Source organism: Girardinichthys multiradiatus, chromosome 2 (genome assembly GCF_021462225.1).
Source record: "Girardinichthys multiradiatus isolate DD_20200921_A chromosome 2, DD_fGirMul_XY1, whole genome shotgun sequence".
Taxonomy (NCBI): domain Eukaryota; kingdom Metazoa; phylum Chordata; class Actinopteri; order Cyprinodontiformes; family Goodeidae; genus Girardinichthys; species Girardinichthys multiradiatus.
In genome coordinates, this window is record NC_061795.1 from 40509460 (window position 1) to 40525751 (window position 16292).

Below are 16292 nucleotides of genomic sequence, written 5' to 3' on the forward strand. Positions count from 1 at the left end.
CCTTTACTGAGTGCTTCCAATAATATAAAAAATACAACCAATTTAAGTAATTACCTACAACAATGAAAGAAAAAAAAATCAACACCGAATCTAGTAATAAATAAATATCATATGAACTACAACACTGAAAATTCCTCTAACAGTCCAAAAACAAGACTGTTAGGTTATTTGATTTCTCTAAAATTTCCCTTGCTATGTTTGGCATTTGCGTCTCTGTCTTGCCCTGTGATGGACTGGCGACCTGTCTAGGGATGTACCCCACCTGTCCATGGATGTATGGAAGTAGAAAAAAACGACAATTCTGAATATCTGCAAACATTCAGCTAAAAGTTATCTTAGTTAGCCTTACTGGTCACTAAGCAACTAACGATATCTACAAATGGCAGCCTTGTTTTGTCTCCTTCTGCATGCAGTGAAGAAAGAAAAAAAATATACTTTAAAAGCCATCCCTGTGCACAGTTTTAATAAAATATTTTTTCAATGGCAATTTCAAATTTTTAACAGTAGGAAATATATTCACATAATCATTAAAACCTATAATAATTGTATCATTTTACCTACTGTGAAGAAGGGACAGGTTTTTGTGCCATAATCTCAGATTATTTTTGAAGAATTCTAATAACCTCCAATAACCAACAGGAGCCACATGACCAACCCTTATGGGTCTATTATGGTTAATTCAGCTGATTTTCTGCTTGCACCTTTTTTGAGTTTGTGTTACGTCACATTAGCTCCGCCCACTACAGGAAGTGTCCGTTTAGTTAACGGCTGCTGTGAGCTGATGAAAAGAATCCAAGCTGCGACGTGAATAAAATCGTGTTGCCTTTGTGGAAAACACCGCATTGCTTCTTTTGAAGACCCTCCACGGCCGTGAGGAAGGTGTAAATAAATCGGAGGGAGTCATAGCAACCCTATGAGCTGTGAAGGAAAAGCTGTGTCATACAGGGCTTTGTTTTGTGCTTAGAGTCAAGCTGCTACCGGTGAAGACGTTGAGCTCTGCAGATACGGCATCTCTTGAGCTTCTGATTTGAAGGTAAATGTAAATAAGAATATAGAAACAGATAAAAAAAAAAACGCCTTGAGCTGTTTACGTCTGTCGTTTTCACCTATATAGCATCCCTCTTCCTCTTACCCCTCCTCTTCTTCTGCGGATGATGTCATCAAAACAAACCTTCACGTCTTCCTCAGCTTGTACCATGTTTTCCTCAAATCTCAAACACTGCTGAGTCAGGGCTGTGAGTACCCATCAGGGCTTTAAAAAGAAATCTCCGCAGCTTGACTCGTCTGTTTCTCCCCGCTTATCCTGCAGAGTCCACCATGCCAAAGGAGTCAGACCGCTTTGAGGACGGAGGAGACAAGGCGGATGTATCTGAGGAGACTGAGAGGAAGACGGCCAGGGCCAACAGGCTGAGCCCCCACAGAGGGAACACTCCACAAGGTAAAGAAAACACTATGTACAGTCATTTTCAATAAATAAAAATATGTCTGAAAAGTGTGTTGCCCTGCGATGGACTGGCGACCTGTCCAGGATGTACCCTGCCTCTCGCCCATAGACTGCTGGAGATAGGCACCAGCTCCCCCGTGACCCACTATGGAATAAGCGGTAGAAAATGACTGACTGTTTGAAAAGTTAATATATTTCAATAACTCAGTTCACTAGGTGAAACACATTATATAGACTAATTACACACAAACGGATGTTTTCAAGCCTTTATTTCTGCTAATTATGAGGATTTTCCACATACACCTCATGAAAACATGACATTTAAGATATAAAGGTACTTTTAATTTGACAAACTATTGAATATGACTGTACATATAAACATTGTAGTTGTTATTTAGGTTACTATGCAATACTGAAAGCCTTAAAAATGTCAAAATTCAGAATAAAAATACACATTTGTTTTAAAACTTATTACTTTCAGTTGTGTTTAGTACGTGATTTTGTTGTTGTTTTTATTTCTGCATATTATAGTTTTATATTTTGAGTTTCCTGTTATATGTGGGATTATGGACCAGATTCTTTTAATAAAGTTTTGATTGATTGGTATAGTGAGGCTACCATTTTCTCTTTTGAAATGGGCTCCCAGATGACCTGAGGACTGAGAGCGTTGTACTGTTGTAAACAAATTAAAGACATTTTAATTTGACATTTTTCTGTGATTTTAATAACACAGATCTTATCTTATATAGTTGACTTTTATACTGGCTTTTGTTTAATTTTAATGGTATAGTTTTTATCTTTGATACACTCTTTTTATTTTGGAGTTTTGATTTGCTTTTCAAAAGATATCATAATTTTGGCTTTTTAACCATTGATACTTGTATTTGTGTTTACTTTTTTTTTACTGTTATTTGTATCTTTATTTTTATTTTAATGAGTTTTAGAAATATTTATATCATTTTATGCCTTTTGTTTATTTTTATGTTTTGTAACATTTACTTTAATTCTTCATGGTTTCCTTGTTAATAAAGAATAGAAAAGGGATGTTTCCTTGACAAAAAGTCTACTCTTTTCTAGTATAGATTGACAGATTCAGATGCCTTTTGGCATCTGAATCTGAAAAAAAGAATAGGTATTGAATTTAATGCAGATAACTATGAATAACTGAATAAAACCTCATGATAACTATAAATTCATGTAAAATCAGAGGTGGCACTCTCTTCAGATGAGTCTACATTTCCTTGTTTGCAATAAACATGCTTTTTTTTGGTCGTTCACTTAGCAGTTTGTGTAATGTAATGAATCCATTTTGGGCTCTCACAGCCAGCCCACCCAGGCTTGTTTCTGTGGAGGAGCTGATGGAGACTGCTAAAGGGGTAACCAACATGGCTTTAGCTCATGAAATCATGGTCAACCAGGACTTGCAAGTCAAGCCCACAGAGCTTCCTGAAGGAAGGTGAGGGTTTAAATAAAAAGCTTGACCGTCTTCATAGTGTTTGCTTTTTACTGAGTTTTACTGCTGCGCAGTTTGGAACACAGAGTGAAGGAGATCATGCACAAAGCGTTTTGGGACTGTTTGGAGACTCAGCTGAAGGAGGATCCACCGTCATACGAACATGCCATCAAACTTCTGGGAGAGATCAAAGAGGTGAGGATTGATCTGATCACATTCGATAAGAATATTTAAGCTAACAACAACATTATGAAACCTTTGGAAATTTGATTCACATTTTTTTTTTATCTCATTCTGGGTATAAACATATTTTTTTGTATTAAATCTGTTTAAACAGTGTAATATTAAGTGAGAATGCAGCTTCGGAATAAAATTCGGAATTATTCCCATCAGCTACCTAGAATTTTGCTTCCTCTTTGATCTGTAAACCAATCCAGGTTTATGTTTACATTTTACTTCCAGTCCCCCAGATTTCTCTCCAGTCTTATAAAGTTATCTTGGCTTTTAAGTTCCCCAGGATTCTCCAGGGTTTCTGAAAGTCTCAGCATTGTATTAGGTGTTGTCCAAATCAAGTTAAATTTAATTTTAGCACCTGTTTAAGACGTTCATATTGTTATCGTGGCATGATACATAAAAACCCTTGAAATCAATTTACCACGACTGTATGTGTTCTTCTGAAAGAGCTCGTAATATTCTGTAATCTTTTGTCTTCATTTCATTTTTACCTTTTATTTAGCAGTAGGTTCATCTTATGATACCTCTTTACACATAAATGTTTTTATAAGAAAATCTCAATATACAAAATATTTTTAATGTGAATATCCATACAGTTGAGATCTGTTGGGATGAGATCAGAGTCTCTTTGGAGTCTGTAAAAGTCTGCTACTGTACAGTGGTTGATTTAAATGTTTGATAGGTCTGGATAATTATTGAAAAAGATAATTATGTGTGGAAAATTATTTGTATTTCCAGACTTTATTTTCTTTTTCTTAAAATCATCGATCCGTTCATCCTATTAGTCCATCTGTCCCTCCTCTATCCACATACGTCAATAGTTTTCCAGTTTTTCTGAAGGTCTTCCTTGCTTTTTTTAATTTGGATTCTTTTTTTTTTCCACTCACTTTCAGTCCTGTCACCGACCAGTTTCAGAGGAATGTTATTTTTCAGTTTGTTAATCCGGTTTACTCAGACCAAAACATGAGTTCTACAAAACACAGCAAATGTCGAAGTAAAAACTTTCAAAGAGGATGAAAGTCTGAACGACTATTTTTGAAGGCCACTAAAAGTGAGGGCTACAGCTGTTAAAAAATAAGAGTATTCATTGGCTGAAGTCTGGCTTTGAAAAGTTATTTCAGGTGCATTTTTCCAAAGTTGAGCTTTAGAGAAGGGAATTAGACGATCAGACCAATCTAAATTAGTGTGTATTTGAGTTCATACAAGTTCATTCTCAGCCTTCCTTAATCACAGATGGTTAATATGTAGGAATGTCAAAGTGTTATCTGTTATTCCTCCTCCTCTTCAGATTTAACATTTCTATCTTCCTTTCTCTATCCAACTTCCTATCCAGACGCTCCTGTCCTTTTTGCTGCCGGGCCACGGACGCCTGCGATCCCGTATTGAAGAGGTTCTGGATCTGCCACTAATCCAGCAGCAGGCTGAAAATGGAGCTCTCAATATCAGCCAGCTGTCCCAGTTTGTCGTTGAGATGATGGGTTCTCTGTGCGCCCCTTGCAGAGACAAGGACATCAAGAAACTGAAGCAGATCACTGAGATTGTGCCTCTGCTAAAGTAAGCCACACTATGAGAGACACTCCATAATTACCTCTGCATGGAACAAACTTCATTTTTATTTTTAGACTCTAATTTCATCAGCGCACATATTAGTTTGTTAAGTGGTGTTCCTTTGGTCAAATGTTAACATGGAGATGAACAAAAATCTGAGCAGTGACATCAGAGTTAAACGTGCACACTTTCTACCTCTATTCAGGGCCATTTTCTCTGTGCTGTACCTGATGAAGGTGGACATGGCTAACTTTGCACTGAACAGCATCAAGCCACATCTCATGCAGCAGTCGGTTGAGTATGAGAGGAACAAGTTTCAGGAGTTTCTGGAGAAACATCCAAGTAAGGAATGGCATCTATACAAAAATCTTCACACTGTGTGTGTGTGTGTGTGTGTGCACATGTGTGTTTGTGTGTGAGTGTGTGTGTGAGTATTACACAGCGCTGCAGTTAAACTCATATCTCAAAATGAAAAATACGTATTACAGAGTTGATATTTAAACTTTCTTTAGCATGTTTTTTTAGTGATTTGAAGGGTTACCATTTCTAAAATAAGTTTCCGTATGTATAACATACATGTTAGTAGACTTTTACCTAAATTGTGAGATTTCCAAAAGACTGAAATTACCTAATTCAGCATTTTCCATGACTTGCAGAAATGGACTCTTCTAAAGTATTAAGCATGTTAGACATACTTTAAAAAGCCAAGTCTCCTTTCATCACTAACAAGATCCAAAACAAAGAACATTGTTGTGCAACCTGGTAGTGCTTCTGTTAGGAAAGTTCACTGATCAAAAGAAGGTTGGATTTTTAGGGTGCTTCCCCACCACGATAATCAGGTCTGCTTGTTGCACTTTTGCTAGGACAGTATTTGGTGTACTTTCACGCTGCACTTTTAAAAGAGGACCAAACTACTTAAACAAAGTCATAAAGTTGCATCTGCTGCTCCCTTGGGGACTATCACAAGAAGCTAACCAGTCTGAACAGCAAGTTAGCATGGCAAGCGGTTTTATTTTTAATCAAAAATTCCCCTATTTTTTATTTGCATTCTAATTATAAATATCTAAAATGAGAGTTTCTCCTCCTTAAATTCAGTTACCCACAATGTTACTTCTAGATAGCAAGGATGTAGTTCTGGAAAGGTGCAGCTGCAAACCTAATACACATTGAGGCAAAAGTTAACATATTTTGTCCTAGGAAGAATGACATTTGAGATTGATGTTCATTAGGGATAGGAGGAATGCCATTCTGGATATCTTAAATGTCCATTTTTACTAGGATGAACTGATTAATGGATATTTGGTTTTAAGATCCTCCCTGGGTATTGCATCTGAAATAACATTCCATAAATGAGCCAGTGAGCTGTCCAGCATTATGCAGCAGCCAGAAAACAAACGGAGAGGGAGAGATTATGAGCTGCTGTAGTTACACAGATGCTGAACGAAGATTTAAAGCTTTTCAAATAACCTGTTTGCCCAAAAATCAAACACACTTGAGACATTTTGTTCAATTTACCTTCACTGTTTGGTTTGCTGGGGAGTCTGTTTTTCCACTGTAAGCGAACCTTACCCAAGACCCTTTACTATTAAACTTGGACTCATGTTTTTAGGCGGACCAGACTTTGATTGTTTGGTCTGCACCCACGTTCAAATGAGTTTTTAGCCCTGCCAAAATGAAGTGGACTATACAGCATACACCTTCTGTTTTGTTTAAAGCAGACCAAACAGCTCTGATGTGAAAGTGCACCTACTTTCCAACCAGCCAATCCCCGATCAGGGTCTGTAAAGCGTGAAATCAGCCTATTTCAACATCACTAGTTATTAGTGACACCGCTTATAGTGTACTTGTGTCTGTCTGTCTTACATCAGTTACGTCAAGTGTGCAAACTTACACCAAAAAGGACAAACTAAAAAAATAAAAATCTGTAAAGACATCAGTCCAAAACATATAAGCCTGATTGTGAGTATTTCAATGAAAGTTGAGAAACTCATGACCAGGAGAGGCCCGGTAGACTGTCTATTGCTTCTGTAAAGAATAAATGTGTCCTTTCCTGTTTAGATCCCTTAGACTACACAGAGAAGTGGCTTGAGGAAACAGTGAAATCGCTGAGAGAAACAGACGGTTGTGCTGCTGCCTCCAGTGACCCCCCTTCCCTCCTCCCTCTAAATGTTCATAATCACGCATATTTTCGCCTGCTCAAGTGGGACCATGCTTTGAACCCTTTCCCAGAGGTAAACTCAGTCTTACCAGTCTTTCCTCATAGGTTTGGGTTTATTTATTTATTTATTTTTCTGCTCACCTGGCGAACACTTTATTTCTTTCGTCTCCAGACGGTGCTGATGGATCAAGTTCGGTTTTTAGAGATGCAGCAGGAGGCAGAGCGTTTAGTTCTTCTCTCCTCTGTGCTTCTTATTGTTTACACTACCACAGGAGAAGCCATCTCTGGCCTGCCAGGACTGATGGAGACTCTCAAAAACACTGTCGGAGTCATGCTTGCAGAAATGCATATACCGTAAGTACAAATATTTGCTCTGGAGTTTTTCTGATGCCCAGTTTTTTATAAGTAAACAATAGCTTTTAATGTCTCAGCAGCTCCTTCTGTAGTGATAAGATCAACAGTTTATGAATTCGACTGTGACGAAACCAATTCCAAACTATGGCTTGCTCTGGGACTTACTTGACCTCTGTGGGATGAGTTTGACTTCATCATTATCTTTTTTGGGAAGTCCATATGTTTATATTGTTACTTGCAAAAGTATTCACACACCTTAAACCTTTTTTCACATTTTGCAATGCTACAACCACAAGCTTCAACGTATTTTATTAATTTTGTGAAATATAGCCGCTCCAAGCAGTGACAAATTGTGAAGTGGAAGGAAAAGAGTTTCATGGTTTAAAAAATCTTTGGCAAAGAAAAGCTGAAAAGTGTGGCATGTAGACTTGTTGGGGTATGTTTCTACCAACGTTACGCATCTAACGACTGACATGTTTGCCCATTCATTGTGTTGACATTTTCAAAATAAATACTATTCTCGTTTTATTGCTTGTGTCTCGGTGTCTTTGAATTATGGGTTAATTTATGTCCCCACTTCCATAGCGACTGTATTTTGCTTGCATGAATACTACATTCAGGAAATTAAATCTCAATCAAATTATTTCATTTTGATAAACATTTTTGTGAAGTTTTGCCAAAGTTAATTTGGATAAACCTCTGATATGTTTTAACTAACTCTGTAAATTGGATTTACATGCCTTCACAATCTCTGTACAGAACTTGTAATTTAGAGAAGGTGTGTTTGGGTGGTTTTTTGTCTTTTCAAGCTTTTAGTCACCATTTCAATTAAGCAGTAGATATGCACACTTCCAGAAATTGAAGCCAAGATGTGTCGGCCAAATTCTGTTTTATGGAAGGTTGAATCGTGTAGTTTTACGATCATTAACTCTTATTGAAAGGTGAAAGTTTTAATAATAATATTAATCCCTTTGGTCTTTCTTTTGGTATTATTTGGGTTTTTTTATGTCATTTGTGTGTAAATATAAAAAATCATGACCACTGCAAAGATATCTGCTAGAAACTCCTATATGTACAGATTAAAAGTAGAAAGAAAATAACTGGTTATTAACAGCAGTAATTACTTTCTGACTTCGGATTTGAATGTTTATGACCTTTTTAAGACGCATATGACATTTTCTGCATGTTCTTGGTCATGATTTTAAACTCTTTGCTTTCTCAGGTCATTTAGTATGCAGGAGGCCTTAGCAACCATCGGGGAGAAACTGTGTGTTGAGTTGAGTCACTGTTTAAGCCAGCATGGCTTCTCATCCTTCTCAGCTGAACGTCAGACCATTCTGAAGGGGCAGATCTCAGCCATTATCCAGCCAGACAACACAGTCCATAAGCTGATGGGTGAGGAGGCTCTCTTGCTTTCTTTTATATGTCTCTATTTGCTCATTTGTGCTGCTTGTTTTGCAGTGACCAAAAACCCTTCCTCCTCTCAGACTCCAGGATTCAGAGCTACCTCCTGGCTGCCCTGGAGTCCAGTCAACACAAGACGCCTCCTTCTCTCCCTGGAGGCCTTGCTCCAGTCAGCAGGGAACTGAAAGAGCTCTCGGTCCGCTTTAGTCGCCTGGTCAACTACAACAAGCTGGTCTTCTCTCCGTTCTACCAGAAGATCCTCCAGAATTTACTGACACCTGGGGAGAGCCCCAGCACAGAGATATCAACCCCATAAGATATGGAGTAACATCAGATTGCTCTCTAGTTCCTCTATTTTCCCTCATTAGCAACGGTTTGGATGTAGAGAAAAGAGTTAAAGAGGCTGATCTATAATTTGGGAGAAAAGCCAGCCCTGCAGAGCATGCACCTTAAACTGACTTGATCAAATCAACTACCATTTCGCTTACTAACAAAGTATTGTTTCTTCATTAAATGTCAGACCTTATAAGTGTCACTTTTAAAATACTAATGTTTGCAATAATCTACTGAGTATTGCTGTGAGGGATGGATAACTAAACTGTATGTACTGTAGTTGCCATAATTCACCGAGCATGGTATGAAATGTAGTCGTGCAAAAGTATTCATGTCTCTTGAACCTTTCCACATTTTGTCAAATTATAACCACACAGTTTGGTGCAATTTATTGGGATTTTCTGTGGAAGACAAAGTGCAAGGACAAGGAAACTTGGTATTACGTTTTTAAACAAATATATGAAAAGTGTGGCATGCATATGTATTCATACCAATATGAACCAAGGCTATGTAGAACCACCTTTCTAGAGGCTGAAAGTTATCTGCTAATTCTTTGCAAATTGGCTCAAGCTCAGTCAGATTGAATGGAGAGCATTTGTTAACATCAATTTAAAAATTTTGCTGGAAATTTTGCTGGATCTCTAGTCTGGACTTTGACTAGACCATTCAGTAACATTATGCATTGACCGAAACCATTCCATTGTAGCTGTGGCTATATGTTTAAGGATTGTTGTCCTGCTGGAAGGTGAAGCTCTATCCGACTCTCGAGTCATTGAATCTTGCAGCTTTAAACAAGTTTTCTTCCAATACTGCCCTGTATGTAGTTTCATCCATCTTTCTCATCAACTCTGATCAGCTTCCTTGTCTTTGCGGAAGAACAGCATTCCCTCAGCATGATGCTTCCAGCACCATGTTTCACTGTGCTTTGCATGTAGGGCAAAAAGTTTCAATTCCACATGTTGACTGTGTTTCTAACATGGCTTGGGGCAAATGTTAAATGGGACTTTTTATGGCTTTTGCAGCAATGGCTTTCTTCTTGCCACTCTTCCATGAAGGTCTGGTTTGTGGGTTCTCTGTTTGAATCTCTGTAGCTCCTCCAGAGTTACCGTTGTTGGCTTTGTTGTTTCTATGATTAACACTCTTCTTGCCTAGCCTGTAAGTTTAAGGGGATGGTTATGTCATGGTAGGTTTGCAGTTGTGCAACCCTCCTTCCATTTTCAGATGATAGATAGATTAGTGCTTTCTGTAGATGTTGCTTTATAGCCAAACTCTACTTTAACAAGTTTATCCCTTACCTGTCTGCTGTGTTCCTGGGTCTTCATGATGCAGTTGCTGATGTTTTCTGACAAACCACTGTGGCTTGCACAGAACAGCTGGATTAGTACAGACAATACACCCCTTTGGACACTATTTATTAATTAGGTGATTTTTAAAGGCAGTTGTATGTACTGGATTTTATTAAGGGGAATTAGAGTAAATGGTACTGAAGATAAATCTTCACCACATGGTTCAGACTGTTATTTGTAAGAAATTTTAAAAAAAAATATTATTTCCCTTGCACTTCACAACCATTTACCTATTTTGTTTTGGTCTATCAGAAAAGAAATCTTAATAAAATATAATGACATCAGGTTTTGTACTGCTCCTTGTACCCTGAATTAATTTATTCAAGCCTTGAATATCAATAAATATAACAGTGATGTCAGAGCTGCAGTGATCCATTAAGCTAACCATAAGCCTAGAAAACTTTAAAATTATCTTTTAAAGAAATAGAAATTTTGTAGGTAATCTTACATGTAGTTATTTGGGCAGTCTGGAGGTCGAAAGGCTCGCCTCAAGATCTCCAAGTGCAGATAGTATAATAATCTGAAAACATTAAGGGTGGATGTGAGCCTTTAGTTATCTCAGTTTATTCAGAGAACAAGTTTTAATATTTGAAATGATATCAGAGGAAAGAATAAGCAAATGGATATACAGTGTCTTACAAAGTAATTCACATATGCATCTACCTCCTTTGCTGTGAAGCCCCTAAAACGTTCTGGTGCAACCAGTAAACTTCACAAGTCACATAATTAATGAAATTAAGTCCACCTGTGTGCAATCTAAGTGTCACATGATCTGTCAATATCAACACACCTTTTCTGAAAGGTCCCACGGGCTGCGGCACCACTAAGTAAGAGGCATCACATCACGAAGACCAAGAAGCTCTCCAAACAAGTTAGCGACAAAGTTGTTGAGAAGTACAAGTCAGGATGGGGTTATGAGTAATTATTCAGATCTTTGATGTTCCCCTGGAGCACCATCTTATCCATCATTAATCAGACAGGCCTCACAGAGACCAAATTTAACTCTGAAGGAGTTGCAGAGTTCAACAGTAGAGACTGGAGTATCTGTCCCTAGGACCACAATAGGCAGCACACTCCATAGAGCTGTGCTTTATGGAAGAGTGGCCAGAAAAAAACCCATTACATAGTGTTAAAAATAAGGCACATTTTGAGTTTGCCAAAAGACGTGGACGACTCCCCAGATGTATAGAGAAAGCTGCTCTAGTCAAATGAGACAAGAATTTTACATTTGGCCACAAAGGAAAGTGCTATGTCTAGCAAAAATCCAATACATCCTATTACCCCATGAACATTATGATGTTTTTCAGCAGTAGAGACTGGGAAACTGATCCAAGTCGAGGGAATGATGGATGATGCTCAATACAAGGATATTGTTGAGCGAAACCTCTGTCGGTCTGCATGTGATTTGGGACTGGGACAGAGGTTAACGCAAATCATAGTGCGAAAACAACACTCGAGTGATTTAAGGGAAAACATTGTGTTGGAATGGCCTAGTCAAAGTGAAGACCTTAATCCAATTGAGAATCTGTGGTTAGACTTAAAGATCGCTGTTAACCAGCAAAAACCATAAATAAAATGAAGGGGCTGGAGCCGTTTTGGCCCGAGGAATGGGCAAGGATCCCAGTGACAAGATCATAGAGACTTATCCAAAGAGACTTGCAGGTGTTATTGCTGCAAAAGGTGGCTCTGCAAAGTACTGACTTTATGAGGGGCGAACAGTTATGCATACTGAAGTTTTCTGTTACTTTCTCATAGTTGTTTGCTTCACAATAATAAAAAAATAAATAAATCTTCAAGGTTGTGGCCATGTTCTGAAAAAGATGGTGCAAACTCTAAAACAATCCACTTTTTCCAGGTTGTGAGGCAACAAAACATGAAAAATGTGAAGGGGATGAACATTTTTGCAAGGCACTGTAAACGCAAACTACAGGTCCTTCTCAAAATATTAGCATATTGTGATAAAGTTCATTATTTTCCATAATGTCATGATGAAAATTTAACATTCATATATTTTAGATTCATTGCACACTAACTGAAATATTTCAGGTCTTTTATTGTCTTAATACGGAGGATTTTGGCATACAGCTCATGAAAACCCAAAATTCCTATCTCACAAAATTAGCATATCATTAAAAGGGTCTCTAAACGAGCTATGAACCTAATCATCTGAATCAACGAGTTAACTCTAAACACCTGCAAAAGATTCCTGAGGCTTTTAAAACTCCCAGCCTGGTTCATCACTCAAAACCCCAATCATGGGTAAGACTGCCGACCTGACTGCTGTCCAGAAGGCCACTATTGACACCCTCAAGCAAGAGGGTAAGACACAGAAAGAAATTTCAGAACGAATAGGCTGTTCCCAGAGTGCTGTATCAAGGCACCTCAGTGGGAAGGAAATAGTGTGGCAGAAAACGCTGCACAACGAGAAGAGGTGACCGGACCCTGAGGAAGATTGTGGAGAAGGGCCGATTCCAGACCTTGGGGGACCTGCGGAAGCAGTGGACTGAGTCTGGAGTAGAAACATCCAGAGCCACCGTGCACAGGCGTGTGCAGGAAATGGGCTACAGGTGCCGCATTCCCCAGACCTGGGCTACAGAGAAGCAGCACTGGACTGTTGCTCAGTGGTCCAAAGTACTTTTTTCGGATGAAAGCAAATTCTGCATGTCATTCGGAAATCAAGGTGCCAGAGTCTGGAGGAAGACTGGGGAGAAGGAAATGCCAAAATGCCAGAAGTCCAGTGTCAAGTACCCACAGTCAGTGATGGTCTGGGGTGCTGTGTCAGCTGCTGGTGTTGGTCCACTGTGTTTTATCAAGGGCAGGGTCAATGCAGCTAGCTATCAGGAGATTTTGGAGCACTTCATGCTTCCATCTGCTGAAAAGCTTTATGGAGATGAAGATTTCATTTTTCAGCACGACCTGGCACCTGCTCACAGTGCCAAAACCACTGGTAAATGGTTTACTGACCATGGTATCACTGTGCTCAATTGGCCTGCCAACTCTCCTGACCTGAACCCCATAGAGAATCTGTGGGATATTGTGAAGAGAACGTTGAGAGACTCAAGACCCAACACTCTGGATGAGCTAAAGGCCGCTATCGAAGCATCCTGGGCCTCCATAAGACCTCAGCAGTGCCACAGGCTGATTGCCTCCATGCCACGCTGCATTGAAGCAGTCATTTCTGCAAAAGGATTCCCGACCAAGTATTGAGTGCATAACTGTACATGATTATTTGAAGGTTGACGTTTTTGTATTAAAAACACTTTTCTTTTATTGGTCGGATGAAATATGCTAATTTTGTGAGATAGGAATTTTGGGTTTTCATGAGCTGTATGCCAAAATCATCCGTATTAAGACAATAAAAGACCTGAAATATTTCAGTTAGTGTGCAATGAATCTAAAATATATGAATGTTAAATCTTCATCATTACATCATGGAAAATAATGAACTTTATCACAACATGCTAATATTTTGAGAAGGACCTGTAATTTATTGAAGAGAACGGTGATGTTAAGGGTCAACTATTCTGTATATGTTTTCAGTGTTACTCAGTTTAAGTTCTTATTTACTCATTTTAGATGTTAAGCAGTTTTATTCTGACAAGTATTTATGTTTACATTTGTATCTAAAATGTTTTCTTTATATCAATTTGCCACAATTTTTTTTGTTCTGTTTGCTGTTATTCACATAAATTGCACACTGACTAATTTATAGTAGCTAACAGTTATTTGTCTTTAGATGTTCATTGACCATGCCAATAAAGCTGTTTGCCCCCACATAAAGAGGCCTCTCTTTTTTAATATCCTTACCTATCATAAATCTGTTTTATCTATTACACTAATTTCATACACTGCAAGAGAATAGTTTGTTTCCATAACACCAATAAACGAAAAAGAAAATTTTAGAAGAAATATGTTTAATTTTTGAAAATGTTTAATTTAATTTTTCATTTTAGGAGTTGAAATTTTAAAGCAGCTTGCTTGTAGTACAGATGTACGACGGTAGATGGAGCCATAGCCCACATTTAAAAAACGTCCCGAAAAAGACTCATTTCTGACGTGTACTTTACTTCTAAGTTTTAATTAGTTTGAAATAAAGTATTTTGTTAATTTTTATTGCGTCTGTTACTAAATCAATTGTGCAATGGCAAAGATATAAAAAGAGCCGTAAAATACAACAAAATTGCAGTTTGGATTGTTTCATTATTCTGCATACTAAACTGTATATTTCTAAAACCCACTACAGAATGATTTGCTGTGCTAATATGTATTAACTCATCGTGATCTGCGAGGGCTGATAAATGGCCTCCTTGACTATTTTTTCAAAAGCAATTTTGCTAATACAGGATTTGAATCTTTTTTTATCCTGTCGTTTTTGTCCTAAAATTGCAATCAGGAAATTATGTATCACCAGATGGTTAATAACAGATTCAGCATTAGGACAAAACCAAAAAAGTCGCTTTTGTGCTGTTAAACATTTCTTGTTAATTCTTTATACCAAATTCATTAAACCAATAGCTTCCCCTATTGATATGACTTTTATGTATAATGATAATTAACATCTGTGCCAAAAATTGTTGTTGATGCATCATATTATTTATACATTGTTTCATGTTTTATCAAATTTAAATCTTGAAGCCCTAAAAGAAGAGAACTCCTATGGTGTACAAAACGCAGAGATAGACTGGTAAAGATGATCTAAAAGAAAAATATTTAAATTAATTAAATTCAACTTTTTTTTGCAGAAGCCTAATCCCACAATAAAAACAAATGCTGAAGTTCTCTAAAAGTGAACTTTGGAGATTTGTTTTTACTTTCCTTACGATTCTGCTAACTGTATGTGGTGGTAAGATGCACTTATGCTGTCATCCAGCTTTGTCATTGCTGTTTTAAATATTTAGCTATCCAACTTCTAAGTCAAGAAAATTAAGTGGAATGAACCCTCGAAGTCAGAACCTATCTTGAAAAGTTTATGTTAGGCCCACCCAGAAACCAAGGCCGTGACGTGGAAACGGTCAAAACACCAGACTCATTGCCCACCATGAAGCCATGGACTGAGAAAGAAGTTCCTGCTCCCAAACCAACACCTTCAAGCTCGGCTGAAAGTTGAAGCTACCCTCATGGTCAAGGAGCTCGCATGTTCTCCCTGGGCAGGTACTCCGGCTTTCTCCCACAATCCAAAGACTGTTAGGTTAATTGGGCTCTCTAAAATTGCCCTTAGGTGTGAGTGCGTGTATGCATCCATGGTTGTTTGTACATTGACACAGTGGCAACCTGTCCAGGGTGTTCTCAGACTCTCCCCCAACGACCACTGGAGATAGGCAAGAAAAAGGATAAGCAGTAAAAGACCTGGGGGACAAGACAAATATTGGGCTATTTGGCCCACAAACAAGACTAATGTTTGAAGGAGTCAAGAACATGTTATTGAAACTAGGAACACTAACAACTACCAAGCATGACATTTGTAGTGTCATCCTGTGGGACTGTTGGTGCATTATTTTAAGTGGTGAGAATAAAAAGTCTTTAACTTCATCTTAAATTACCTGTGCAAGATGGTTATAAATGTTTCAAAAGAACATTGAGCTCAAGCACACATTAGAACTGGTTTTTGATCTCAACCTTGTTAAAAACATGTAGACAAGTCTGTGCCAGAATACCAGTTATTTCAAAAGAAGTTGTTAATTATCCAACCCGAACTATGCCAAAATATTGTGGTATGTGCCTGTGGTTGTGGTACCAAGGGGGTCTAGGTATATATTTCAGCCTTTATTCATGACGCTGTGTAATTAGACAACTTGCTTTTAGAAAAAGTCATTAAAAGTTATTGGTTCAGTCTTCATTTCACTCGAAAAAATAACGGCTCAAAAATGATTAGAAGCCTAAAATTGAGACATTAGTTGCTATGAATATGCTGTATGTAAACTTGTGACCGCACCTGTCTCGTGGAAGTTTTGAAATGTTTTGACTCGGCGTCAGTGTGACTCAGAGCACTTTTACTCCTCCTCCTCCTCCTCCTCTTCC

The 16292-nt window shown here is 38.1% G+C and overlaps 1 protein-coding gene across 1 annotated transcript; it reads left to right on the plus strand.

Annotated features, from left to right (window-relative positions):
* Positions 1 to 738: 738 nt before the first annotated feature.
* tcp11l1 (t-complex 11, testis-specific-like 1) lies at positions 739 to 12070 on the plus strand. The gene is made up of 10 exons (XM_047351812.1): positions 739 to 1033; positions 1310 to 1438; positions 2768 to 2900; positions 2972 to 3092; positions 4465 to 4685; positions 4885 to 5021; positions 6738 to 6910; positions 7010 to 7191; positions 8414 to 8586; positions 8679 to 12070. Exons 2-10 carry the CDS (start codon positions 1318 to 1320, stop codon positions 8909 to 8911), a joined length of 1494 nt encoding a protein of 497 aa, XP_047207768.1. The 5' UTR covers positions 739 to 1033; positions 1310 to 1317; the 3' UTR covers positions 8912 to 12070.
* The last annotated feature ends 4222 nt before the right edge of the window (positions 12071 to 16292 follow it).

Bases quoted from the DNA above. Each gene is read 5' to 3' on its own strand.
- tcp11l1 (XM_047351812.1), top strand. From the start codon at position 1,318: ATGCCAAAGGAGTCAGACCGCTTTGAGGACGGAGGAGACAAGGCGGAT. The intron at 4,686-4,884 runs GTAAGCCACACT...ACCTCTATTCAG, and splicing joins GAGATTGTGCCTCTGCTAAA to GGCCATTTTCTCTGTGCTGT. The intron at 5,022-6,737 runs GTAAGGAATGGC...TTTCCTGTTTAG, and splicing joins GTTTCTGGAGAAACATCCAA to ATCCCTTAGACTACACAGAG.